The sequence below is a fragment of the Paramacrobiotus metropolitanus genome, unplaced genomic scaffold (assembly GCF_019649055.1).
Source record: "Paramacrobiotus metropolitanus isolate TYO unplaced genomic scaffold, Prichtersi_v1.0 Parri_scaffold0000004, whole genome shotgun sequence".
Classification (NCBI taxonomy): domain Eukaryota; kingdom Metazoa; phylum Tardigrada; class Eutardigrada; order Parachela; family Macrobiotidae; genus Paramacrobiotus; species Paramacrobiotus metropolitanus.
Genome location: NW_026570224.1, coordinates 2,797,701 through 2,824,857, shown reverse-complemented (window position 1 = coordinate 2,824,857; position 27,157 = coordinate 2,797,701). Strand labels below are relative to the sequence as shown.

The window sequence follows — 27,157 nt, the reverse complement described above, 5'->3', positions numbered from 1 at the left end:
TTTGCAGAAAATGGTTCATATGTCTTAAATTTTTTGAAAATGTCGGAATGCGGATTGTTATTGTTAAAAACTACCCTAGAAAAGCGCAGGCGCATCTTCTATGTTGGGCCACTAGGGCAGAATAATGGGCGTGGAAAACGAAGTTGAGTAATGTACGGTGTTGGTACGTAACTAACGTATTTAGCTGTTGCCGCGGCATTTCCAATCAATTCCTGATTTTAATCTGGTTAACCCATTAATTGCTTGAGTAAAGTTGTTCACGGCATCGTTTCAGGCTACAACTTATTAACCAAAGGAAATCACGACTTTTCGTATTTATCGATCACCCGTTTTCCGAGAGCGCTTTGTGCAGCTGCTTTGAGCTTTCGTCGATAGGTTAAAGTAGACAAATTAAATTTGAACGTATTCTTCGATCACTGGTGTAAGTTCTCGACTTCCGTTTTCTAGCAGGAGATTGTCTTACTTAGACATTGAAAAGTACAACGGAACGGTATCTGGATATTTATATTTACAGAGTTAGAATGTCCGATCCACGACCGGGAGAAAATGGAGACGGAAACGGTTCCGTGGGCGGAAAAGACGGTGGAAAGTCTGTTCGTGTGTGGTGCGATGGATGGTATGTCAGTATGTGCGCACAGCTGTGGTACAGCTCTTCGCTGTTTTATTCCTTTTTATGTGATCGGGATTCATGCATTTAATTTCTGCGAAATTTCGCCGTACTCTAACACCGCTAGACGCTTTGAGTTCATTACGCGGTTGCTGACCTTGATTATTTGGTTTTTTCTAGCTATGACATGGTGCACTTTGGACACGCCAATTCTCTTCGCCAGGCGAAAGAAATGGGTGATTACTTGATTGTCGGTGTGCATACTGACGAAGAAATCCGCAAACATAAGGGCCCTCCCGTTTTCAACGAACAAGAACGCTATCGTATGGTACGAGCCATAAAATGGGTGGATGAAGTTGTCGAAGCGGCGCCGTATGTTACCACAGCGGAGACATTGAAAAAGTACAACTGCGACTTTTGCGTACACGGTGATGACATTACCATGGTGAGTGATTCTTTGATTTAAGACATTATTGACTTTTTTTGAGACATCAGTGCTACAAAAACTTCATTTCAAAATAAATGAGTTTAGGAATGTGAAATATGACGATTTTTACAAGGCTCCGAATGAGTTATACTGTATTGCAGTGGCACAAAAACTACAAAGTACTGTGTTTAGTTTCAGTAACTTCAGTGGCGGTAGAGTTCGTAATGTATCGCTGGCACTGAATTTAGTTTTGTGCTTGTTAATAAGATATTTTAATTTTGCACTGTGAAGTGATACATAGCCACCACAATGATTTTGTTGAGGTGATTTTTAGCCATCAAAGAGTAATACAATCTGGCTAGAATATAGACATAACGACAGGGTTTCGAGTTTCGACATTTGCATTATTGTCACAGCTGTAATTTAAATAGTGGGTGGCATTTTAGTAATTTAGTTTAGTTCACTTGCGTGGAAATAGTGTGATTTGCCAGCTGGTGATCTTATTGGGCTGGTGTGTATCTGCAGACTGCTGACGGGAAAGATACTTATCAAGAAGTGAAAGACGCAAAATTATACAAAGAATGCAAGCGAACCGCTGGAATTTCCACCACTGACCTTGTTGGCCGTATGCTTTTGCTGACACGCGATCATTTGAACAACCTTTCCGATGGACCATTGTCTCCTCACGATCTGGGCAAGGTCCATAGCCCATACACTGGTGTTTCCCAGTTTCTCCAGACGACCCGTAAAATTGTTCAGTTTGCTGAAAATAAAGCACCGAAACCGGGCGATCGGATCGTGTACGTGGCCGGAGCTTTCGATCTGTTCCACATTGGTCACTTGGACTTTCTGGAGAAGGCCCGAGCTGAGGGAGATTATCTGATTGTTGGCCTGCATTCAGATGCAGTGGTCAATCGATACAAAGGCGCTAACCAGCCGATCATGAATTTAAACGAGCGCGTACTAAATGTTTTGGCTTATCGGTGTGTGGATGAAGTGGTTATTGGAGCGCCATATGCTGTCACCGCGGAACTGATGGACCACTTCAATGTTGGTGTAGTCGTGCATGGGATTACTCCCATCTTCGAAGATGTGGATGGAACTGATCCATACGCGGAACCGAGGAGACGAGATAAATTGCTGATGATTGACTCGGGTAATCCGCTGACAACGGAGGATATCATCAAGCGCATTTTGAAAAATCGTGAAGAATTCTCCGAGAGGAATAAGAAAAAGGAGAAGAAAGAGATTGCAGCGTATGAAGAGTACCGAAAGCGAACAGTCTCTTCTCCGCGTTCACCTCCTGTGAAATGATCAGGGATCAACGAAACGGAGACATGAACCGCAGATCGTAGTGAAATTGTATCAGTGATTTCATGGTCCGTTTTTTGTGGTCACAATTTGATACATACAAGAACAGTCTCACTGTTTTGTTTAGCTTCAAGAAGTAGAAGCCACAATTAGGATTCACTTCCAACAAATCGTTCCTAGTCGAAGCTTTCCTGTGCATTTTTCAACGTGTTGGTAGTTTAGTACTAATCGTATCGTAAGTTGTGACTTCCGGTTCTGGTTTGCAAACAAATCATGATTGTCCCTTTGCTTGCAATTGTTGGACTGCTAATTAGTTTCTAAAGCCATGCAAAAATTTTTGTACTTACTTAAAATACATTCGTGTAAGATTCCAAACATTAACATTAATTTACTGTTGACGTTTTTGAGTTACCGTAAGGCGTAAGTAATACTAACCATAAGTATTGTTCCAGAAGAAAATAATCACGCTATTTTGCGAAACCATTCACGGGCTACTTCAAGCGTTTTGGCTTCTTACAGCCAGCCTTCTACTACATAGTACGCTTTTCTATACAAACATACTTCATTAATTAATAATTTTGAGATACTAATGAAGTCAGAGGACTCACAGCAAGCTGCAAAGAAAAACTAGTACGTACTTTTGTCGTCAAACATAAAAATTAATATTAAAGGATGCAGCGGATAAAAGGCAGTTGCTTGAGATAGTTCCGATTTCCGAGGGCGGTTGCCCAAAGGTAAATTCGAGCAACTAAGGTACCGCCATGTGACGGTAGTCGGATGTTCGATGTGTCTCATGTTTATCGATCTGCCATCCATCACCAGGAGCGTAGGACCCACAAAAGACAGTTACAAACTATACTTACGCAAAATTGTTTTTGTTATTTTCTTATCAGTTTTTATTGTTTATAACGTACCGCGTCGAGGAATAATTACGAGATCAGATTTTGAGGTAACCAATTTTACTCGCCATGTCATCCAATAAGTTCATCCAAGATGGGGAGGCACAAGTGAAGGAGGCTGAAAAGAGGTAGAAAGTAATGTGAAGGCGAACCACTTGTTTGTTTAGGATCGAATCTTCCAGCATAAATTTTTGTACAGCAAAAACTACGAATATCACAATAATAAGTTACATGTTAGAAAGTCTGTTTGTGTTGGCAGTCTGAAGACGGGTCTTATGAAGTGGAGCCAGGATTTCGATGTAGCTGCGGGATGCTACACAAAAGCAGGTAGCAAATTAACAGCTGATTTTGGGGGCTTTTTCTTGACAGTTGACAGTCTGCAATACTTCTCTGACACTCATGAGAATTATTCTACAGCAACGTCATTCAAGAACGCCAAAGAGTACGCCAGAAGTCTTGACTGCTCCATGAAGGCTGCGGATTGTCATCTGAAGAATAAAGTGTAAGGCAAACACATACTGCAGAACTGTGAAGTTGTATTTTCTGAATTCCGATTATTTTTCCAGGCCTTTCCAAGCGGCTAAGTATGGGATGAACTTCAACTAAGTATATTGTCCATTACATGGCTGGTAACGTTGTAGCTGTTTTCCTTTCCAGATCGCTGGAGCAGGCTGCATTCTGTGCTCGTGATCTGGGAGATTTTAAGAAAGTTGTCGAATTGATTAACCGAGCCTACTTGTTGTACGTGGAGAATGGAGTGCAGGACACGGCCGGAACTCTGCTGGATCGCGGAGCCAAGTAGGTGTTTTCTTTCCGCATTGTCGCTTTTAGGATTTATTATATAGTTCTTTACTGAACAGTCTGGATTTTTTCTTGGATCTGTTACACATTAATTGCAGAGTAATTTACAAACTTGTTGCAGTGTGTAGTTTTCGGTTGCACAATCTTTGTCCGAGACGTTTAAAAATGTCCACTAATACTTACTTAATATTTATCAATAAGGAAATGTGCTGTTAAGTTAATTTTGACGATTTTTTCTACCCATTGGTCGATTTCCTGAGTTTTAATTTTATACTATCGGGAATTTTGTATGCAAATGTAATTGGGTTCATAATTAATTTTTCAGTATTAAAAAGTTTACTGTAATACACATGCACTGATGATTTCAGAATTTTGGAAGATCCACTGCCGCAAGAGGCATCGAATTTATACCGAAAAGCGGGTGATTTGGCCCAGATACAAGATAAAAATTCTCAAGCGTCGGAGATGTTCGACAAGTCAGCACGACTGCTGGTTAAAATGGACAAGTTAGTATTACTGCAACAATTTACAGTAATTCTGGTGCGAGATTTCAGATTGCTTACTTTTTAAAGCCGTGGAACTGTTTGTGAAGTAATTCTTGTTAAAATATTATAGGTATGACGAAGCTGCGAAAGTTCTGGAAGAGCTTATAAAAAACGAACTGGCCTCGCCTTCTCCACCGGCAAGGCGTTTTGTTCTTTGTTTGGTGTTGGTTCATCTGAAACGTGATGATTACGTTGCTGCGAGAAAAGCGTATGAAACTGGACTTCGGTAAGTAATGGTTTTGGAGTTCATTCTAATCCGGTGCTGTATGTTTTTTCTCCGTTCAAGTTTATTTAACACATTTCTTTAACAGTTTCCCTGATCCGTTAAACAGTGGTCAGCTGGACCTGGCAAGAAGTTTGCTTGATAGTTACGACCACAGTGACCGGGAAGCGCTAAAACAGGTCACATCGAACGCTTTTGTGCGGTCTTTGGATCCAGTAGTAAGTGCTGCAGGCTTTTGTGTGTCGATATTAGTGAAAGGGTTACTAAGGTGAATACCATGTTTAATAAAAATGGTTGCATTACTTGCATATACAAAATGCTGGAGTTTTGAAAAGTAATTTCAAAATAATCAAGCTTATTATAGTGTGAGATGTGCTGCGCTGAGATATTGAACTATCTGGTGTGGTGTAATTAAAAGTGTTAGAAACGAATGGGCATGGATTTGTGAAACTTTTAAACTTAAACTTATCGTAAGAGTGGTAATATGAGTTGAGCTTTAGCCTGTAGGACACGAAACGCATACCCAACCTGATTTCTTAAACGTTATGTATGCTTGCATAAAATTTAACGAATTCCGTCAAATGGTTCGCTAAGAAATTGTAAACCTTGCCGGCCGCACTGCAGCCTTTGTATGGTGACACATCTCTTGGTTGTTTCACTTAAAATTCGGAAAGCTGTTTGGAATATATTAGAAGTTTAGAATGATAAGTGTAGCCCATTTGATCACTATAAATGGCTGACGTAAAGATTTATTTGTATATCTCTATATCAAGTAAACGTAAACGATTCAGTGGTAGAGAAATGGATTTTTAGTCAATCACCCAGAAGCCATAACAATTAACTTGATGCCTTTGGAGAGTGCTATTAAAATACTTTTGTGATCCTTACTCGCATAAGGGACTTTGAGTGTGACGGCATGCTTAGTGAGCACTTGCCTTCATTTTTTTGCGGTGTGAATTCATCATCCTAAGGACAAACAGCTGTTGGAGGACTGCTTGTATACTTTAACGACTGCGGCTAATGGATAGAAGTATCCATTCCAGTCATATTCCAGTGCATTCATGCAATGCGAATGCTGCACAATACAGTAATATTGTAATGGCATACCTATTTGTATCTGTGGTCACCCCCCAACATAATAATAATTTAATGTACAAGAAAAGTTTTTCTGCAGTTTAACCCCAACAATTTTATCTTGTATATGTTGTCCTAACGTATACTCTTGTAACCAGCTTTTTCAAAATAGTTAAATTCACGCTGGTGTTTTTTCGTGGAAAATGTTATGATCTGACTCTGAGCGATTATCGAATTAGGGAGGTTAGTAGGAATTTTAAGGTATAGGATAACGTGCGTTTTAGAACTACAATAGTAATCCTGTATGCTAAGTGCTTTTGCATGTTTACGTACCTTGTACTTGCTGTCTGCATAGACTGATTTGTTGCAGTTTTTTATGTCATGTATTAAGACAGCGTTCTTTAATAGATAGGAAAGGACAAGGTTTTTCATAAATTTTATGTATTCGAAATTAGTCAAACATTTTTTCACCGCTTTATTAAATTTGGTTAAAGCTTGGCATTATTATTTTATCAGCTACGTTTTTTTAAAATTTATGTGTGGTTGCGCACAATTGAGATGCTTAAAGGCACGCTACAGTAGGGTAGAGTGAAGTTATCCTGGAACGCAGCGCATTTATACCCCCTACTTTACGTTATGGGCAGTTTACGCTGTACGGCTGTAATATACTGGCTTATAAAACGAACAAGCGGATGTGGGGTTTTGATGTGGTAAACGTGACCAAGATGCTCCCGTTGTATTGCAGTACGCCCGACTGGCGCGCTCTCTGGATGTGGCTGATGGCGGGCTGGGAGCTGTTTCCGCGGCGCCTGTCGCTGTCGCACGGCCGTCGCCGCCACAGCAGCAGCAGCAGCCGGCATTCATTCCCCAGGAAGCCCTGCCACAGCCCGCTCCCGTTGTGGCCAGCGAAACACCATCTCCGGCTGATGATAATCAGTCGGCATCTAATACCGAATTCCATGTGACATCAGAGGATAACGAAGATGATTTGACCTAATTGTATTTGCGAGGAGGAATTAAAAAGTCTGTGTAGTTTGTGTCCTTGTGCTGTATGTGTATCTCTACGTGCATGCGGAAGCGCTCTGGCCGTGGCGTTTGACTCGGGTCTGCAGTTGGTATTTATTGTAGATTGTGTCGTGGTTGCGGCGGGGAAATCGTGTGATCGATTTTTTTGTTCCATTCTGTTTCCGCGAGGCTGTGGCGCGTATTAAGGGGGTTTTGTTTCAGCGGCACACGCAGTCATTCCCCGAGTGTTCTTTCTGTGTAAATGCAAATCTAGTCAAGTGTTTTTAAATTGTTAGAATATTGACCAATCCACGCAGAATGATATGTTTGCATTGGATCTGGCAATTTAATGCGGGGGGGATCGATCATCGTATAGCTTCCGTTTGGCATTTTATGACTTGACTGTATAAATATATCAATTATTCAATGTTGTGAATGGATGATATGTTCGCTTGCGGTTGGCAGTTTTTGGTGAAAATTGATTATTACTTACTCTAAACTTCACAAGTATGTATGTACGCGTATGGCGCATGCCGGCGATGGTTTGACGTAATAAAGTTCCGTTGACCAATCTCGGTAACTCGCAGTCGGTTGCGTGAATGCGAGGGAAACACTCGCAAGCTTAGATCCCCCGGCAATCGGGAAATGAATTAAGAATCTCGATAATTGCGTCGTATGCTAATGGGATTGTAGAATAATGTGGCTTCCACAGTAGACAACAGTGGCATTTTATTTGCACTGCTGTTGCATCTACTAGCGTCGACCGGCACAACACATGTGTTCCCGTCGCATGACGATGATGGAGAAGAAAGCGGCGAATCGATATATCCCGTATACAAATCGGGGGGTACATTTTCTGTCAGTAATCATTGTATTCTAACCGAACCGGACGCCACTGTTCCAATCGGTGGTGCGCATCTTGGCGTGTAATGCCGGCTGTACGCATCATTCTGCTTTGTTCCCCGGCGGCCATTGCATTATTCCCAGCTGGAGCGAAGGAATGGAGGGAACATTTTTGCCCGCGTAGAATATATTCCTGGCCATGTGCCCGCTGAATTTTTCTCTGTACAATTTTATACACACCGGAATATAGTGCATTGCACAGTGTAATGGATGATGCTGCCGGCATCGCGCCGTAACCAATGTTGTGAGTGATGAGCGATGCGCTACTGACAGACGCAGGCTGGCATTAAACCGTAGCACAGTGGCGCTGCTTATCATGAGCCATTGGATCGTGTAATTATCAGATGGCGGCCAAATGAATGAACCCGGCTTCTATATTTAACCCGGCATATGGGCATGCGCATCTTCTTGGCGTATACGTTCTCATTCCATCGCGGCCAAATAGGAGAATCTCATGGTATATCGCAGTAATGCTGCACGACGTATGGATTCAATTGTGGATGTTTGTCTAAAAACATTAGTAATCCATAAACATGCCGACTGTGTTGATGACTTCTGTGTAGTTAACCGGATCCGGTTACGTGTTCCGTTTCGGTTAACGTTGTGCGGTAAAGTCGAGCCGGCGTTATATAGGGCTTTGCATAATGAATTTTTCTTCGTCCTCCGGTAATATGTTATTTTGATGAGTTATGATTGTCAAGAATTGGGATTAGGATGACAGGATTATGTGGATTGTGTAAAGTTGCGTGTTGGGAGTTCGGACAATAAGGGCGTGCGTGTATGCATTGTGGAAATATCGATCAGCATATATTTGCAAGTTGCAACGGACATCACCAATGCGTGGAAATATCGATCAGCATATATTTGCAAGTTGCAACGGACATCACCAATCGGGGTCCTTGCATTGCCGGAAGTGATGATGAATGGAAGACAATTGCAATGGAATGTTGTATCACATACCTTAATCATGTAACACGTGCCCGAATCAGTACGACAATTGGGTTTTCATACACTGGATTGGGAATTCTCTTCTGCTTTCTGCAAAATCACTGCAGTAAGTTCTTTATGCAACCAATAGCAATACGTATTCTGCCGGTAATAAATGAATCTGTACTTTGTAGCACGAAGCGTGTAATCCATAATCAGACTTGCTGTAAAATTAATTTTGAGGCAGCAATCAAATTATATACAGCCCGGGAAAAATCAACAGGCACAAATACATTATTTTTTTTCATGCATTTTTTTTTTCATACATAGATCTGTAGGTGTTGTGTTATTGTTTGCGACACCGTAAGCGCTTGGGTGTAGCTAGAAAGTACTATCGAAATCGGAATCTCTGTATTGTACGTTCGCGCAAAAGCGTTAGGAATTTAGAGACCAATCAGTCCGTGGATTTGCGTTTAACTACTTATGCTGACTGCGTTTTTAATTTTATTTATAAATACCGATATACAAATTTTATCGCGTGCGACATAGGAATATGTTTATTTCCATTCAAAACACATCTGTATTTATTTCCTAGTCTTGATAAAGTGGAAATTGTGTTTGTGTTTCTTAGTTATTTGCTATTGTAAAATCTACCTACATTAGAGCAATTTTATAAAGCTTATCAATTGGCTTATACTTATCCATTGTTTGACTATCCATGTGCTGTTGGAACAGAATTGGTATGCGGTCAAGGAGACGGTCAAAAGTTTCCCGACTACTGTAACGTGACCTCAACCAACGTGTCCACCCCGGATTACTTTTCACCCTTCTATCCACATCCCTATCCCAATAATAGCGATTGCAGTAAGCTAATTACGGGTAAGTGTAAAATCGTGTTCTTCTGCCAAATAAGTGCCGGCCAGGCACTCCCCCGCATCATTGTCGAGTGTGAATATAATTTGGCCAAAGTGCACTGGACGGAATAGACAGCTGGGCCTCATTAAGTCATCTGCCAGATCAGTTAATTTAATTTCCACTTTATGACAAATTATGCGGATTATTTCGGAAATGATTTCGTAGCATTTTATTGTTGATCGAAAATCTCAACAAAAGCTTTAAAAATTATTAAACTCGTGGTTAGAATTTTATCCCAGTATTAGTTTAACGCTGTTCTGATAAAGGTTGAGGTTTGATTTATTCATTTCCAACTCACCAAATTCCTACGCAGTTATGAGACAAATGGTAGACATAATTTGTATCATTTCAGAGTCAAGCGCGTCCCAGACAATTAAGACCTGCGAGTTTGCAAAATACTATGTTTATTTTATACACAGCAGAAAACTTTATGATCTACGATGATTTTAGATGCTTTATTATTAAATAGCGCACTGCATTCATGCAGAATATTTCTGTATAGTATTAATTCTATCTACTATTATTCAGATATCTAATCATATCTTGTACTATGAGGCACTACAAGATACATAATTGGTCGTTAAGAAAAAGTGGCTGCAGTGCGTATATAAGTAATTTTAATGCAAGAAAACATATGCATGTATTTTAAGGATAAAATTTATACTTGGCATAATATGCAATGGAGATTGGAGACCATAATCAGAATGTTTTGAAATAGCTCAAGATTTGTTTGTTTGTCAGTTGTAAGTGGTTCTTATTTATTCTGCATAGACGGTGCGTGTTGTAAAATGCGTAATGCTGCAGCTGATTGCTATTCATTTTGAAGTATCGTGGTAATTTATAGCACCGCCCGACCATATTGTTGAGCTGGATTTTCGAGGCCGGTTCCACATTGAAGGGCGGGACTGCCACATCTTACGGAATTCCTTTATCCCTAAAAGGCCAATTGAATGCTATTGTCAATATGACTTTCTGGAAGTCAGGGATGGACCATATGGATATTCGCCTCTTATAGGTATGCAGCGTTGTAAGAAAATTTTCACGTGCACGTTTTGAGGAGATTACAGCTTTTATATTATACTTGCTTCTTTTTATTCCTGATCATGATTTTATGATGATAATGAAATTTATCTCCATTATAAAGCGAAGACTATAGTTTATCGCTAAACTGTAGTAACATAATATGCATATGGATATGGTAACTGCCTAACTGGTAATATGCTGCGGTTTTTAAGGTACGGGTAATTTTGCATAAATTTTGTTAATGAATCGAACTAGACGCATGCTTACGCTAGTCTCCGATGGTTTATGGCGTGTTGACAGTGCACTCGTACACCAAATTGACTCTGAATTGTTTGTTAAAAATATTTGTAATAATTATCATACATCCGATATTAAGGATTCGCTACTATTGTGTTACTTACCAACGCTACCGACCAACGCATCTATCATTTGTCTCTATTACTGACAAAATTAATGCCACTCAAACTTCGCTAATCGGTGAAGTTTCTGATTATCAGCTGTAATATTGCAGCATATTTTTTGCAGGAATACCTACTAACTTTGCCGTTAATAACAGTTAACGTGACAAATTTGTGTATTTAATTCTTGTAATACGAGGTCATATTGACTCACATACTCTTGGCTTTATTCAAAATTAATGTTTTTGTCTACATACAGAGTATGTTTTTGTTTTTGTTTGTATGTTATGGTTTTGTCTGTAGTATCCTGTGGTCTGCTGATCTTATGGTTGTGCAGTTGTGGGTGACCCTTTTTATATAATTGCAGCCAGAATGTAAATTTTTTTTAAAATTCGCGTATCTAAATATAGAAAATTTTAGGTAGATTTTGCGGTACAATTTATCCACCAAGTTTGCGGAGTACAACGCGCTACATGAAGCTGCGATTTAAAACTGATGATGCCATCCAATTCGAGGGATTTTACGTTGTATACAGGAGCGTGCCTTATGAGCGGAAGCGTGACGTCTGGAATGCGACTGGTAGGTTTTCTCATAATTGCCAGCCATGCTTACGTATGATTTCAGCGCACAGTTGGACGTTAAATTTGACCCTGTGGCCACTGAGATCGACAGCGACATCGCACAGCATCGCTTCTTCCAGTGCCATGCATAACAACATGCTGTCTTATTTGTACTTGTAGGATGTTTTATTAGCATGTCGGACAGCAAGGAAGGAATGGTGAATTCCTCGTCCATTCCCAAACGATTTATAAACGATGCTCAACAACATGGTGTGCCTTTGGATTGCATTTTCGAAATTAGCATTTCTAATGCATCACAGGTCCGTGTGCATTATACAGTGCATTATAGGTCCGTTGCACTATAAATATACAGTACATATGCATATGTGCTTACGATTAATCAGGTTTCACGGTCGCGAGTGATTAATACGAATTTAAAGTTACAAAAAGTGTGAACAAAATTGTACATGTGTAAAAAAACATGTGTAAACAGTGTACATGTGTGAAAAACCACATGCATGCTTTGTTATGAGCCAAATTTACAACAAAATTTTCTAGATGCAGTTATTTTACTCTGATAAAACGTTTAAGCATAACGTTTTTGCAGGTATTGTACTGTACATGGGCGTGAGCAGTACTTCTGCTGATTGTGAGACGGCTAATATTTCTTTTAATAAAACATTCTTCTATGGGTGCAATAGTTCCATACTTTGTATTTTTTCAGCTTTCTCGATTGCATGTTAACTCAGTTTCGTGAGTAGTTCTTGTTTTTAGGTTCGTGGTAGAATGTTCACAATAAATAAAATTAATGCATATACCGGGACTGAAGTCTTTTATAAATTGAGCATTTCCTCACATTCACAAAAAATTGACACATGCGTATAACTTCATTCACAGCGTACTGCAGTATTTCGTGCTTTATGCGTGAGCATAAAGGTCAAAGCAGTAGCCATCTTGAAGGTTTGGGTACGTGTTTTGGAATTAACCTAATCTTTTTCTTATTCACAGATACTTTTACGGTTCACTGAACTGAAGCTGGCCAATCCCGACGACTGTGATATGGATTTCATCGATATTCATCAGTCTTCATTAGAATTTCACAATCGAATTCGTCAATATTGCGGAGGATCAACCAATCATTCTGTTGTTAATTCTTCAAAAGCCATCTTACACTTCATGAGCGATCCGAAAAAACTAGATGAAAATGTTTTCAATGCCTATTATACCGTGTTAAAACGATGTAAGTCAATCGTAAAATTGGAATTTCCGAATGAATGCTGTAGCGTATTTTTTTGCTTTCTTCGCTTGCGAAAACGTGCCGGTATAGTAGTACAGTTGTATACGTATTCTGAGACGTATACGTTATCACTTAGTCTGTTGCATTCTTTAAGCCATTGTTTTCAACAGTGTTTCAACGCGAAATGTGCAATACTTTGTGTAGTTTTATTCGTTTTTTTGTTTCGTTTGGTTATTGTTTTCAGCAATTTGCTTCTTTGTGCAGCCTCTCAGTGCCAAGGCGATTCGGATTTCGACTGCGGCGATGGAACATGCATCGCAGCTGACCTGGTATGCAATAAACGACCAAATTGTATAAACAAGATCGATGAATTAAACTGTGACGGAATTGGCTGGAAAAAGACAACTTTACAAAGTGTGATCATTAGCGTTGTTGTGGGCATTATTGTTGTCGGCGTGTTGGCGGTAGCCATTTGTCTCACCTGCAACGAAAAACAAATATCTCAACCCCGACGCTATTTCGCCCCGGCACCGCTGCACAAGGCTGTGGCTACTGAAGAATTCGGGTAAGACAAAAAAGAATTGCAATTAACTTTGATGATGAAAACAAAATATAAACGCTTTGCATTGTGAATTACAATTTAAAAAGAGGTCAAATTCGGTGGCCCCGAAACTTATGAAAAGTGAAAAAAAACTTGTAATACTTGTAGTACGGATTTCAGCATGTCTTCTCACTTAAGTTTAAACTTGACAGCGCCTAAAAATCTTGATGCTTTCCAGAGTGGTTCTTAAAGTTTTTTAGCGCCTGTATGTTACGGAATTTTAAGGACGGACTTAATAACATGCGGTTAATAGCCTGAATGTTAGCATCTGTGTTGTATTTAAATTTTGTTGTTTTAGTATGTACATAATCCTTTTTTATGGACGCTGCAACTTATTTATGCGTAGGAATACTTGTTTATATTTGAATTGCCGACAGATTCGGATGTACAGTGGACGAAATGTTTGCTCGGAGTAAAGAAGAGGAATTAGGCTACTTCGTTCGGCGTGTACCGGGTCCGATTGTGGAGAATGTCCCGAAATCCACGCTTGTTCGCGGTCACAGTTCATCGGAATTATTGGACAACAGCACAGTGCCAAATAGCACGGAGCACACCAATTCCCTGAACCGGCCTCGCACTTCCCGACCCAACGGACAGGCCATCAGTGCGGCCACGCCCAGTCCCCGTACGCGCAGTCAGAGTCCTTCCGGTCGGCACCACCATCGGCTGCACTTCCGTGAACCAGTCGTGGTGGAGGCTGACCATTCGGTTAATTTGCATTCTTCCATCCGCGATGGGATAGCGGTGTACATGTATTCGCCCAACACGAAAAGAAAACTCAAAAGGGTAGCCAATTGACTTTTCTATGGTCCGACCGGGAAAAATTCATATATATGTGTACTTTGTTTTTGTACTGTAATTGGAGTTGGTTTTGTATCGCTGGCTGTGATAAAGCATTTTTAAAACGACGTCAGATGCGACTGACACGTACCTCACCGAAATTAAAACGACAAATGGATATTATTGATCCGCTTATTTTTCGTGATACCGGTTTAGGTAAATTCAGCAATCTTTATGTCATCATCCTTAATTTGTGCTGCAATAATTTTCTCTGGTATGTCCTTTCTTGGCGAAAAATACTGTCTTAAATCGTAGGCAAAATATTTTTTATCCAGTTCTTTTATTTATTTATTGGTGATTTTTATTCTCAAATCTAAATAGAAGTGACAAGCTCTTTATCGCGTAAAAGCGTAGTGCGATTTCACGCTTGCCTTGGCGCGCAGACACAGCAAGTGTCATGGATCAGTGCGGTATTATCACGTGCCGCTATGAGGTTTTTAAGCGGTCATAAAAAGATAACACAAGCCATTAATTATTTTCCGATGCACCGTTTCATGGTCATCATGTAGACAAGACGAAATACGATATCCATACCGTAAAGGCTAACATTCAGCTTGCCAAAGATGTGCGTCGCTCAGCAGGTTATCCGAGAAAATTCATATAAACATAAGCTAACATAACGCTATTCAATGTAAATGTACTGGAAAAAAAGCAGAAACTTCGGTTGTGTTTTGGTAAAATTATACACAAAAACTAGAGTAGCCGGATTTGATTAACGAAGGAGTTATTGTTCAAATTTAGGAATTTGAATTAGCAAGAAATCGAGGAGGTTTTGATTTTGTTTCTTGGCCTATTTGAAATTGACAGCGCCGCGGTGTGGTCAACAATGCCGCGCTTAACCTGTCTTTTCAGCGGAACGCGTATCGATTCGCTCAGGTGTACATATCTCTCGGCCGTCTCCGTTCACAGTCGCTTCGCCGTTATACTACATACAGTACACCTGTATTAACGGGTGAAATTTAATGGGTCTACGAAGACACAAACATGAGCACACACACTCACCGTTCCTGCCACATTCGCATCTGCCTTTAATGCGCGCTTTGTCGAAAAAGTCCGTTATCTCTCGGTGCCCCTGACAAATACCTAATTATAACATGCTACCGATTATGCGTTTATCGTAATCCACTTCTGGAGATGGCGCGGTTTATCAGTTAACTCCTATCAATGACAATCGGCGCAAAAATGGTACATGTATATTTGCACAGGAATTAAACAATTAAATCAGCGGCGTTTCCGTGGACTTAATTGGATCATTTAATGCTTGGATATCTCGGCTTTAATAGTGCTGAATATGTGTTTGGAGTTGGGTCTGTAGTCGGGCTGGTGTATTCCACGTGCGCGGATTTTTGCCAACGAACTCGTTTATTTACCCGAGTGTCAGTATTCTAATAATAACAAAAAAATGACTACCGATATTGGCGAAGACGCTCCTGCCCCCAGGTAAATGAACTGTAAAAGAAATCGATGCGTAAAACTTCTGATCGTTTGTTAAAGTTTTTGTGCAGCCGAGCGTGACATGGATCATGTTTGACAATGCATTTGCTGCGTAAGAAAAATCGTGGGTGTGTCTTATACTCATAATTAACTGCTTTGTATTTTGCAAATTTAAGTATGCGATATGCACTGCTTTTTTCATTTAATAATATTGCGCATCACGGCATTAGTTGCTTTTTATTTGTAGTGCTACTAACTTTTTTAATTAGAAAAAAGTAAATGGTCAAATTTGAAGACAAATATCAGTTAATATCATTTTATGCACAGTGCCAAATAATTTATTGGCATTACGTTATGTTAACTTGTTACTATCTGCACTTACGTACGTCTGGTGATAATTGATACAAATTTAATATCGATGCAAACAGCGAAAGTCTTCTACGTATTTCCTAACAAATCACCATCGTGGTATAGTTTTATTATCCTGTTTAGTGTTCAGTAATAAGTATTCACCCTCCAGTCTAAGATGTAGTTACTGGAATACTTTATTGAAATGTGGACGTCCAGTTACTGTATTGAATGCAACTGTATTGTACATGTAACTTTTTGTAACACAATAACGTGCATTTACAGTATTACAAAAGTAATCAACATTTTCTGCCCCATTATATAGCCGTGCAGATGTTGCGCTTTTATTGTGTGTTGTGTTTGTTATTGATATTTGTGTGTGGGTTAACAATAATATATACGGCGGCGCTTTTAGCTTTTTATAAACATCAACCTCTCAAGCATGACGGTATTTAGTGCGATCAGCCATATGCCACTTGAGTTAATTCATGGCCGTTGATTTACAAGTGTCCCATGTACTGAACAACCAGCACAAAAACTAATTCACCTGTAGCGGTTACATAATTTGTGTAACAAATGCAAATATTGGAGTTCGTCTGCTTCATCCATAGGTAATGCTAACAATAAGAACAATGCGATGCGGTACATGTGCTATACTTAATAACTGGTTCGAAGCACGAGCGCAGTCTATAAGTTGAATGAAGTTCTTATAGTATTTTGGGTTTGTTAAGTAAACTTATTATTATTGTCTTTATGAAAATCACCCAGATGGTTTATTGAATTATAGGTAATAAACATCTAAATTATTATCCACAGACTACTGTGTACAACTACTGGTTAAGCTAGCAGCAGGCGTAAGTACCTAATTATTACGCTGCTTAATTCGAAAAATTTTGTATATCGTGCGTATTCGTGATGTGAATCCAGGGCGTGTTAAGCACAAAAAGGAAATAACAAATTACATGAATAAGAAAGAGGAAACAGGGAATAGGAACGATGTTTAGATCACGATTCAAGACTCTGTCAGGTCTATTATCTGAATATCGAAAAATTTAATTATTAATTGGTCGATACCAGGAAATAAGCATGCACCGTACGAGTCACAATTCAATGAATTCAAGATGTCGGAACAATGCTATTTTTAAATTTTTAAGAATGTAGACGGGCTTAGGCATTTTGTAACTTCCAGAAATACAAAAGGCTACGAGTACGTTTAGAAAAGTAATGCATTTAAACCGATTAAGCGAAGATTTGTAACACAGAAGCGTCCAAAGAGACTTTCGAATCAGATTACTTAGTGATTACAGATTCTACTTATGAATCAACAAAAGAGTATTTCGTAATAGATGCTTTAGATTGTTGTACATATATGTCCAGGATTGCTTATCTTTTTCCCATACAATTACAGTTTTGGCCTCACTTTGACAGCTACTCTTCTTTTGAATTTCGCATTTAATGACCACCGGAAGCAGGCGTCACACCGCGTACTCGTTCGAACTTCTGCTCTGTGACTGGCGCGAGTTTCCGTGCGTTGCATGCTTTTGCATTAATTAATCCACCAAAAAACCGCAGAGGAAGTAACATAATCGTTTCAAATCTCATTCCTGTGCCAAATGTAGAAGGTTTTTCTTCCAATTTCGATTTCAGTATCTGATTATTAAAAATTTTAGCTTTTTTCTGTTGACAAACTTTAGAAGGCTGATAACACACCGCTGTTTTCAACACTGGTCATGAAAACTGTCGATCGGCCTACGGCTTATGTGATTTAGTCAAACTGTTGTTTTGTTTTTTAGATTATGTCATATAACGCGCTGGCCAGACTTTGACGGATATGGATTTAATCTACAGTCCGATAAGGTTCGAAATGGTCAGTTTATCGGCAAAGTGGATGCGAATTCACCGGCGGAAGCTGCCGGTTTGAAACAGGTAAGCGAATGCGTACTGCAAGTGGCCATCTGTCGCTGCTGTTTATCTGTTTGCTGAAACGGATAAATTTCAGTCCCGCGTTAGTGTTGACGATCGCGAGACTTCTTTTAAAGCGAAAAATACTTGCGTTTAGGCAAATCATCACGGCATAATCGTGCTTCACGTACTTACTTAGCTTGGCATAATGACAAATAGAAAAAGTCGATTTTCCGGCTTATATAAAATGCTTTGGCTGCGTGAATCAACACCGGTGACAAACGGCATTGCGCACCGGTAATCTGACAATCCGCCTTTTCACTTTTCATTTCGTGTCTTGCGAATTAAAGCATTTTTTCGCGTTCACCCAGGAATTCTATGCATTTTTCTCACGATGATATGTTACGAACCAAAAATTAAAGTGTGCTGCGGCTTGTGCAACATTTGATTCGACGGTGCATGCGCTGTGTAAATGTTGCCCTGGGTGTTAAAAACCGAAGCAATTTTGTTTTATATTGCGTTGTAACCGCCTTGTGCCGTTCGGTGCCGCCTAGTTGATATCATTGCATATATATAACTTGTTGATTATTTCGGCAATTTATTAGGGTGATAGGATTGTTGAAGTGAACGGAGTTAATATTGCCAATGAAAATCACAAGCAGGTGGTAGAACGAATCAAGGCCATTCCCCAGGAAACACGCTTGTTAGTTGTTGATCCATCGGCGGATGCATGGTATAAAACCAATAAAGTTGTTGTGCGCGGAACGCAAAAGAACATCCTTTATCTCCAGAACCCTGTTGCCTTTAGATTTACACATGGTAAGTGGTTCATTTTTAAATTGCTAGATTTGTTTGCTAAGTTTTCCTAGAAACTTGGTTATTTCTAGAAACTAAGTATTTGTAATTAGTGCTGCCATCAGATTGAAGTTGCAGAGACAATGAATGTAGCTTGCGAAAGCGATGAAATATTATGCATTATTGGAAAGAAAATAATAACTACATTTTATTTTGTAAAACAATTCTTGCATACATACAGATAAAAAACAATGTTGCCTTTAGATTTACACACGGTAAGTGGTTCATTTTTAAATTGCTAGATTTGTTTGCTAAGTTTTCCTAGAAACTTGGTTATTTCTAGAAACTAAGTATTTGTAATCAGTGCTGCCATCAGATTGAAGTTGCAGAGACAAGTTGTAATTTATCCTGACACGGAGTTTTCGTTCATTGCTTGATAGTGATACGAATTTCTCGGATATTGGTATTCGTACAAAATACTTTGATATGCCTGGTATTCTAGGCGTGATGGAGTGAAAGCAGTTTAACACATTTAAAATTTCGTGCAGTTCGTTCTCCGATTGTTTTTTTGACAATAACTGTGGTTTGACTAATTAACCGTGGGCTGTGGTTTGCGTACTAATGATACAAATGATCGAGTCACGTTTGTTTGACTAATTAATTTTGAAGTTTTTTTAGAGATAAATATTCACACACATGGTCAGATGTGTCTACGAATTGTTTACAACCAAATCGCTTGAAACTATTGAGGAAAAATTTATTGCACACAAACCGGTTCGATACTGTACTTGTTACGTGTATGTGTTATATCACATAGCGAGAGATTTATTCATCGTCAGTTGAATGGTGAATTCTGTGGCGAAATGCCCATTGCTTGCTACTGTTGATGTTAATTACAGTTTTAATATTCGAAAGTACCTTTCATAATCTTACCATACCATTTACGCATGCGGCTTTACCCACTGCGCTTTGAACGGAAATCTCGTTAGCGTGCTTAAGTTCCCTGCATGACTTCAGTCACAGCTTGACTTATAATATGAATTTGCGTTAATAAATATGCAAGGTCAATTTTTAATCCGTCAAATTTATTCCAGATTCCATTTCGAAAGATTCTCCGCAGCACCATGAATTTGATGAGAAGCCTATAAACCACCCATCTACCGATAGTGTTAACGCTGACCGGCGATCTAGTGTTCAGAAATTACAATCATTTCCGCCATTTCCACCGGGAAGCGAAGTGGCTGATGCGCATCAGCTAGATATACCAACCCAAACTGAACAAGAGCGAAAAGTCAGCGTACAAGAATCACCTATTCTTCGCCAGACTGTTGACCTACACTTTCCACCTCCGCCGCCACTCGAGGACTACAATACACCGGAAAAAACTCATCACGAAGAAAAGCGGCAATCAATAACTTTCACTGAACACGCTCCTGTAACTGTTACCCAACCGCAGCATCTCGACAAAAGCGACGACCACAAAAACCGGCACGAGGACGACCATCACAATCACGAAAAAGGTCACGACCACGAACATCACGAAGGAGAATATTTTCATCACGAAAAACATTACGAACATACGCACCACGAAGACGAACACCATCATCCTCAAGAAGCTCACGATCACGAGCATCATCACGAAAAAGCTCGCGAAGCGGGCGAGCATTCCCACGATCATTCTCATACTGGGAACGAAGCCATGCAACACACATACCAAGAGACAGTGGTCACCCACGATGTGGAGACCGCTCGTGAAGAACATGCGTCACAATTAACTGGGTTTAAAGTTCTGGGTGAGGATATCGAAGTGTGTGCTGGACAACCGGGATCCAGACGTCATTCGATTTTGGCCGATCCGGCGCATCATGAGCAGCGTCGCCTGTCCAATACCAGTCCAAATCATGTTCACTTCGAGCAAGAACCGGTACCGCTAACGGTGGCACAATTAGTCGGCACACCGGATCTGGATGCTAGCCAGATGCCGAAAGTGTACCCGAAATCCCCTGTGCCTAGCGAAAAAGAATTCATTGAAGAAACGGTAACGCGTAGCCCGGCTTTTCATCCACAAAAGCCGGTATCGCCCAAAGAGGAGCTGACGGAAACTGTCGAGGTGCACCATAATAACGGATACCAAAGGCCAGTTATATCGTACACCGAAGTAAGTTGCAACGTTGTATTGCATTTTTGTTAATTGCTCTGTCCAAGTTTGCGCTTTATTATGTCTCCATAAATTTTTTAATTTTCGAAAAGACCAAACAATTTTAAATTGTAGCTGGTACAAAAATAAAATAGAGCCTGTCTGACACAAATTTTCACTAAAGTACTGGAGAAATTTTGTGTTTGTGTTAAGTGGCCTATGTACAGGTCGGTAAGCCTTGTTTTTCTGCTCCAGCGCTTACGAAAGGACAGCTTGAGCGAAGACTCCGGATCGCGATCATTGTCATCCGCCGCCGAGAATCACAGTGACAAAGAGAACGGACTTCGTAGTCGCAACGGGGATAATATTTCCTACGACGATTCAAAGACGCCCTCCCCAACGCCTGCTGTGATTGCGCCGCTGCCGGTCAAACCTGTATCGAACGGGACCGCTAAACCGGTCACCACGGAACCGACGAAGACAACCCCAAAATCTGGACAGACTTTTGGTGAGCCGTCGCTGTACCAGTCGGCACAAGAGCTCCGTGCCGCATTATCACGCCGACCCAAGAAGGATATTCGGTCGCAGCCGATGGATTTGAAGAAGAAGCACGATATCATCAACAATTTGTAGAGCGTTTTACGTTTTACCGGGGTATCCTGCTGACAATGCAGTGCCTTTTGTTTCTTTTTTGATTTGTATTGCAACAGTATAGTTACTGCTTTTTACGGTACAAAATTTTATGCTTTTGTGCGATATCGTGACCTTGTGAAAGTTCAGTTCTTGTTAGCAACTATTTTTATTTTGATTGTGTTTATGGATATTCGACAATTATACAGTTTACTTTTTTGTGTTTGTTTAGCTTTAATTAATTTACCGTTTATGTTTTCGAACCTTTGAAAACTTTGATAGTTTTATTTGAAGTGCCATTGGCTTCCAAACGTAAACATACTTTTAGACTTTACTTGTGAACGCATGGAACGGTAACGGTCAGACTTCACAACCGCTGAGTTTTCTTATTATTACGCAACAGAAAATACAGCAGCTGCTTTTGGCGTCAGATTTGCATATCGGCTTGGTGAGGAGTTAGCCTTGTGGTGGCGCAATAGGAATTTCATTTTTGCAGTTACAAATGATCGTTGATCGTTACAAAGGATGACTATGTAGATTGTAGATTGGGAAGCAATAACCAATGAAATTTGTCCGCAACAATCAAATTGCACTTCGAGTGAGTAACCAGCGTTGTAACAAAACTTATACTTTTCGGCGAAATGTCCAAATAAGCGTAAAGAAAAGTGGTGACTGAACCGCAGATTCCATCTGATTTCAGGGACTGATATGTCCAGATTAGGATAACTACAGAGTTACACTCAGCAGCACTTACATGATGTGGCACATGCACTTATAAAGACACCACAACAACGTTTACTGCCGGAACCAAACGTTGCTCGCCTTTGCGTTTACAGCATCAAGGTACCAGCTGTGCTCCTATGCGATTGTTCATCCCTTTATCATAATAATTTTTATACGTTGTCCGCACACAGACATACGTAGTATCAGGATTGAGGGCTGTTCTTGACTTCTGTCAAAAAAATGCTGTACCGTTCGGGTTTCGGGGTCTTGGCAGTGGCCGTTGTGCTGCTTCTGCAAACTCAGGTAAGAATAATATGACCTTCCATTCAGAGTAACCTTAGAAGCAACTTTAGTAAAAATGGCACACCACATTTTTGATTTCTCTTCCTGGGTGAGATCGGAATGTCTGCTTTCATTTGTTGGCGATTGTGATGCGGTATGCCAGACAGTACTGTGCAGAAGGTCAATGCTAACATGAATAAAAGCAGCGGAAATGTGATTCGATTTCTGATTGTTGCTATTTTGTACCAATCCCGTGCCAATTGTATAGGACGCAGTTTAGGCGCGACAGTCAACTTGCTAACAGCAAAGAAGATTGGCAAGAAGATGTTCGCTCCACCTAATTTTTCAAGGATTAAGTTTGGGTATCATTTGCGCATCTTTTTTGATGTTTTGCAGAGTGGTGAGGCCAATTGGTTTACCGACCTATTCACATCGTCTAAGGCAAGAGAAGCTCATGAGACCGTGTATAATGAAAATCCAAGCACGGCGAATACCCCTCAAAAACACAAATCCTCCTGGACTCACGAGCTGATCGCAGCGGCGGCCGGTTGGCAAGCCATGCGGGCGTATGAGAACCATCAAGCCAAAAAGACCGGCGAACCGGTCAATCACTCTGTTGTCAAAGGTGTTCTGGCCGGTCTGGCAGCGGCCGCCGTGGACCGGTTAATCGAAACAAAGGGATTAGACTGGCTGGATGCGCAGCGCGCCAAATCCCGAGCGACACAGCAAGCGGAAAGCCTGGTCGGCGAGAAGTACGGTATGCGGTTATTCGGTAGCGGTTCGGGATCCGGTTCAGGGGGCGGCGATCGGGTCAACACGCCGAACTGGCAGAACGGAGTACGCGATGCCGATCCGGAAGCGTTGGGCATCGGCAGAAATCCCCGACCTGACCGCTTGGACAGCAATCGAAATCGCGAGGAGACGTACGGCGAAGACCGGTATAACAACCGCAATGAAGGAAACGGGAACTACAGAAATAGCGATCGCGATTATCGACGCCGTGATGACGATGAGGATCGCGGCGGGAGTGTTGGTTATTCCGTACGCGATACGACATATTCGCCTGACGGTGAATACCGGTGATTTCATTTAGATCGGAGAGGGAAATATTTATGCTGAATTTCCTCTTTTGTTGCGTGTTATGTTATATTTATTTATGCCTCGCTTTGTAAGAAATTTGTTGAATGCATTCAGCATTAAAATGTATACGAGTATACAAGCACAGCAGTAATACTCTGTAAGACGCTATCTGCAGCTGTGAATTGTTCAAGCAAAACAAACATAAAATTAGTAGTCTTTGCCGACCCCGGCTATTGACAATGAGTGGAAAATTACACTGATATGAAATAAAAAAATTTTTAAAAAACATTGAACACTAAAAACTATGCACTAAAAATTAAAAAAAATGGAAGTCGCAGTAGGTTTGCGGTTCCAGAATTTGACACTTAACAAGAATCAGCAAACAGTGTGTTTAAATCGCCAGCACTGGGTTCCAGTCGAGAAGCGCTTGTTAGCGCAATATGCATCCATTTTTTCTAGCCTACCATTGTATGTTGGTGTGTAGAAAGGTTACTTCGTTGAAACAAAATACTTATGTTAAAACATTGGACTCACTATGCTTTGTTTACATTTACAACCTCTTTCGCGTGTTCCCGTGATAAAGAACGCCGTCTAAAAGAAGCTTCGTATATATTTTTACACGAATGCTGAAAGTCAAAATTTTTGGCTTTTCGTTAAAGTATGAACGCCTAAGATACAGAATATCATCGCCAAGGCAAACCGGCACGGAAAACTTTCACTTAAATCATTGGTTTAAAGGTTTAAATTGTTGTCAGCAGACAGCAGTGTCTGCTCGTCTTGTTATAAATAATTTACCAGGCAATTATAGAAACGGAGAAGTACAGTATATATTATACGTAATGTATTTGCACAGTATGGTTAGAAACTTTGAGGATACTGTTAGTAAATTCATGAATCAGTCAGTGATATTCGTAATCCGACTAACCTGTGCAAACTCGCAAAACAAATCCCATGCTTTTATGACATAAGAAATCGTTACTACCGAGTAAAACTACATTTGCTTCTCATAAACCTCCATTATTTTCGTCGAAAATCTGGACATATACTCGTATAACGAAAAGATTTTTATCAGATTCAAGGTACCGATTTCGAGATTTTTATCGTTCACGCCGAATTCCCCAGTACACGATGGCGCAGCAAAATACTGTAAACACAATACAGGTCTATTTATAAGCGTTAACTAGCTTTGGTTTTTTCCACCACCGCAATGATTGTCTAATTTATCCTTCGCGCATAGTTGCCTAAAAATTACGCTTTGGTTTTTTGCCGCCGACCGCAGGACTGCGTTGTTTGTTAACTGTTCGACACGAAAATGCATCGCGGTTCATTAATTGGAATACTACTCATAACTATCTTAATACTGGGCGGAAGTCAGGTAATTTATTGATAACCGCGAAAAAATTGGAATAGAATGTGGTTTATTTGTGGTGCACTGGTGCCTCTACTTATTTGTGGCTGCTACTGCTTACACAAACTTTTGCAAAATTAAATGTGTTTATGATTTTTGCTTAGACGGGAGAAGCTAACTGGTTTACAAACCTGTTCTCATCGTCCAAAGCCCAGGAAGCCCATGAAACGGTGTTCAATGAAAACAATCCCCAGCAGCACAAAAATTCTTGGACGCACGAATTAATCGCAGCGGCCGCGGGATGGGAAGCCATGCGAGCATATGAACGCCATCAAGCAAAACAGACCGGTCAACCGGTCAATCATTCCTTGATTAAAAGTGCTCTGGCGGGATTTGCCGCGGCGGCAATAGACCGGCTGATCGAAACCAAAGGACTCGACTGGGTGGATGCCCAACGCGCAAAGACCGGTGCAGCGCAGCAAGCCGAGCGTCTCGCCAACGAGAAATACGGTCTGAATTCAATGCCGGCGAGTGGGGCAAGCGGAAGTAATCCCGAAACGAGCGATACGACGCCAAGTGGTGAATACCGATGAACTTTATGGAATTTTTTTATCAGACGACTGAAAAGGTCACTTTGTGCCTGAGCGATGCCAAGATATTGTTAAACTGTTGCAACGCCGTATGCATTGAATTTGTACAGACTATGCAAGTGTCTTGTGTGATCGTGGTGAAACAAGAGTTTTATATCCATAGTAAATAAAACTCAATGAAAAATAACTTAGCTATCATTACCATAAAGAATGGGGAAATGCTGGTTATATTACAAAGCCAAGTAATCGTTATCTCTCCTTCCAATTTTCCAAATAACAGCGCTGTTGACACAAACAAACTTAAATTAGTTTTCAAATGACAGAATCGAACAGGCCGTACAGGTAGCCATTTCAAGTGTTTAAATGTATTTAGTTAAAATCCGATAATGCATTCCTTACCTGCTGAATATTAACAGGTTTTGCAAAAATAAAGCTACTCCCGGCCAGGCAGAAAGGTCTACAAATAACCAAACAAATGTTAAGCGCTTTATCTACTCTAGTTTCCCTTTTTGTTTTAGAACGTATGAGTGCGGTACGGCACACCACCGAGTACCGAGCTACAAAGCATTGTAGCATACCGTACATCTTATAATCAGTCCTGGTGGATAAAGCGGATTATGCTAACTACAACTGTCTACAAGTACCCATTGTAATCAGTGCGAACGGCCCGGAACGGGGCAACTTACGTCCTTTAAATTTAACGTAGTCCTGGAACATAATCCAGACCGCTGCAATTACACACGAGAAACCAATCATGAAACCAGTAAAAATTATAAATCTGGAGGTTGCTGGTGAATTAAACAATCCTCCGTCGTAGTCATCACTAATGGGTGTCGCTACAATCCTGCAACATCACAGAGTACATTCGTCGTTTTAATATAAAATTTCCTTGTTGTGTAGACATCTCGAATGAATAAACTCCATGCAGTATAACACTGTCTTACATGATAAATGCAACAGTGGCTACTACGCCAATTGCATGGTAAGGATGCGGAAAATCTCCTTGCGACGAATAGACCACTGCGACATCAAATATCAACCACCATCCGATAGCGAACTGCAATTAAATATCAAGAATCTTTAGGTGCCATTATTGCCCACTAGAATCTTAACCGCCGGTGAAAGTTGGTGGCTTTCAGCGTAAATTCTGGGACGCATTTTTCAGACGCGTTTGCATCTCCCTATTATTTTTATTACAACGGCGATAAACAAAACCTGTGGGGATTGCATTTATGCAGGCGAGAGTCACACGCGTACCCAATCGTACGTAAGTTACTACTCTACCGTAGGAATTTTAGAAACCAAACGTACCATGCAACCCGAACAATATACGACAACGCGGCTCCTTAAACTGATATCTTCAGTTTCTCTTTCAAAAACATTCCTGAGATTCCGAATAACCGAAGACATTTTAACTGTTGCACAGTCTTGTTAATGTACTCTTTAAACGAAAAGCATCGTTTTGCATTACTCTGCTTCGGATCAGATGTTCACATAAGCATCAAAATCCCCGGTCTCGCAGTAAGTACCAAAAAAGTTGTGGTTTAACTTTAAGCGTTAGATTGCCGCAAGGATTTCGCCCAAGGGTCTGC

General features: G+C 40.4%; 7 protein-coding genes across 10 annotated transcripts; 6 read left to right on the top strand and 1 right to left on the bottom strand.

Moving 5' to 3' along the window:
* Positions 1-203: 203 nt before the first annotated feature.
* On the top strand, positions 204-2,633 carry LOC129600685 (ethanolamine-phosphate cytidylyltransferase-like). The gene is made up of 4 exons (XM_055499239.1): positions 204-421; positions 515-616; positions 788-1,052; positions 1,560-2,633. The coding sequence occupies exons 2-4, from the start codon at positions 522-524 to the stop codon at positions 2,346-2,348; spliced, it is 1,149 nt and encodes a 382-aa protein (XP_055355214.1). The 5' UTR covers positions 204-421; positions 515-521; the 3' UTR covers positions 2,349-2,633.
* A 536-nt stretch (positions 2,634-3,169) lies between these two features.
* Positions 3,170-8,627, top strand: LOC129602664 (gamma-soluble NSF attachment protein-like). Its single transcript, XM_055501753.1, has 9 exons — positions 3,170-3,372; positions 3,504-3,571; positions 3,662-3,746; positions 3,811-3,828; positions 3,902-4,042; positions 4,414-4,551; positions 4,661-4,816; positions 4,902-5,031; positions 6,633-8,627. The coding sequence occupies exons 1-9, from the start codon at positions 3,314-3,316 to the stop codon at positions 6,882-6,884; spliced, it is 1,047 nt and encodes a 348-aa protein (XP_055357728.1). The 5' UTR covers positions 3,170-3,313; the 3' UTR covers positions 6,885-8,627.
* Positions 8,628-8,641: 14 nt separating this feature from the next.
* LOC129602662 (neuropilin and tolloid-like protein 2) lies at positions 8,642-14,404 on the top strand. Of its 3 annotated transcripts, XM_055501750.1 has the most exons (8): positions 8,642-8,849; positions 9,458-9,601; positions 10,482-10,652; positions 11,479-11,637; positions 11,799-11,938; positions 12,627-12,858; positions 13,120-13,420; positions 13,834-14,404. In XM_055501750.1, exons 1-8 carry the CDS (start codon positions 8,735-8,737, stop codon positions 14,252-14,254), a joined length of 1,683 nt encoding a protein of 560 aa, XP_055357725.1. In that variant the 5' UTR covers positions 8,642-8,734; the 3' UTR covers positions 14,255-14,404. The 3 variants fall into 3 exon arrangements, with proteins under 3 accessions (XP_055357725.1, XP_055357726.1, XP_055357727.1); XM_055501751.1 differs by lacking the exons at positions 8,642-8,849; positions 9,458-9,601; positions 10,482-10,652 and adding an exon at positions 10,933-11,137; XM_055501752.1 differs by lacking the exons at positions 8,642-8,849; positions 9,458-9,601; positions 10,482-10,652 and adding an exon at positions 11,146-11,397.
* A 902-nt stretch (positions 14,405-15,306) lies between these two features.
* On the top strand, positions 15,307-21,876 carry LOC129601500 (uncharacterized). Of its 2 annotated transcripts, XM_055500347.1 has the most exons (6): positions 15,307-15,736; positions 17,872-18,004; positions 18,586-18,799; positions 19,870-20,295; positions 20,422-20,933; positions 21,168-21,876. In XM_055500347.1, exons 1-6 carry the CDS (start codon positions 15,699-15,701, stop codon positions 21,543-21,545), a joined length of 1,701 nt encoding a protein of 566 aa, XP_055356322.1. In that variant the 5' UTR covers positions 15,307-15,698; the 3' UTR covers positions 21,546-21,876. The 2 variants fall into 2 exon arrangements, with proteins under 2 accessions (XP_055356322.1, XP_055356314.1); XM_055500339.1 differs by having other exon boundaries at positions 15,309-15,736; positions 19,870-20,933.
* Positions 21,877-22,305: 429 nt separating this feature from the next.
* On the top strand, positions 22,306-23,766 carry LOC129601516 (uncharacterized). Its single transcript, XM_055500358.1, has 2 exons — positions 22,306-22,568; positions 22,944-23,766. The coding sequence occupies exons 1-2, from the start codon at positions 22,506-22,508 to the stop codon at positions 23,628-23,630; spliced, it is 750 nt and encodes a 249-aa protein (XP_055356333.1). The 5' UTR covers positions 22,306-22,505; the 3' UTR covers positions 23,631-23,766.
* A 1,015-nt stretch (positions 23,767-24,781) lies between these two features.
* On the top strand, positions 24,782-25,752 carry LOC129602729 (uncharacterized). The gene is made up of 2 exons (XM_055501850.1): positions 24,782-25,002; positions 25,140-25,752. The coding sequence occupies exons 1-2, from the start codon at positions 24,940-24,942 to the stop codon at positions 25,566-25,568; spliced, it is 492 nt and encodes a 163-aa protein (XP_055357825.1). The 5' UTR covers positions 24,782-24,939; the 3' UTR covers positions 25,569-25,752.
* LOC129602730 (transmembrane protein 50A-like) lies at positions 25,144-27,040 on the bottom strand. Its single transcript, XM_055501851.1, has 5 exons — positions 26,877-27,040; positions 26,510-26,622; positions 26,252-26,409; positions 25,965-26,022; positions 25,144-25,847 (listed from the first exon to the last, which is right to left on the bottom strand). The coding sequence occupies exons 1-5, from the start codon at positions 26,973-26,975 to the stop codon at positions 25,796-25,798; spliced, it is 480 nt and encodes a 159-aa protein (XP_055357826.1). The 5' UTR covers positions 26,976-27,040; the 3' UTR covers positions 25,144-25,795.
* Between the last annotated feature and the right edge of the window lie 117 nt (positions 27,041-27,157).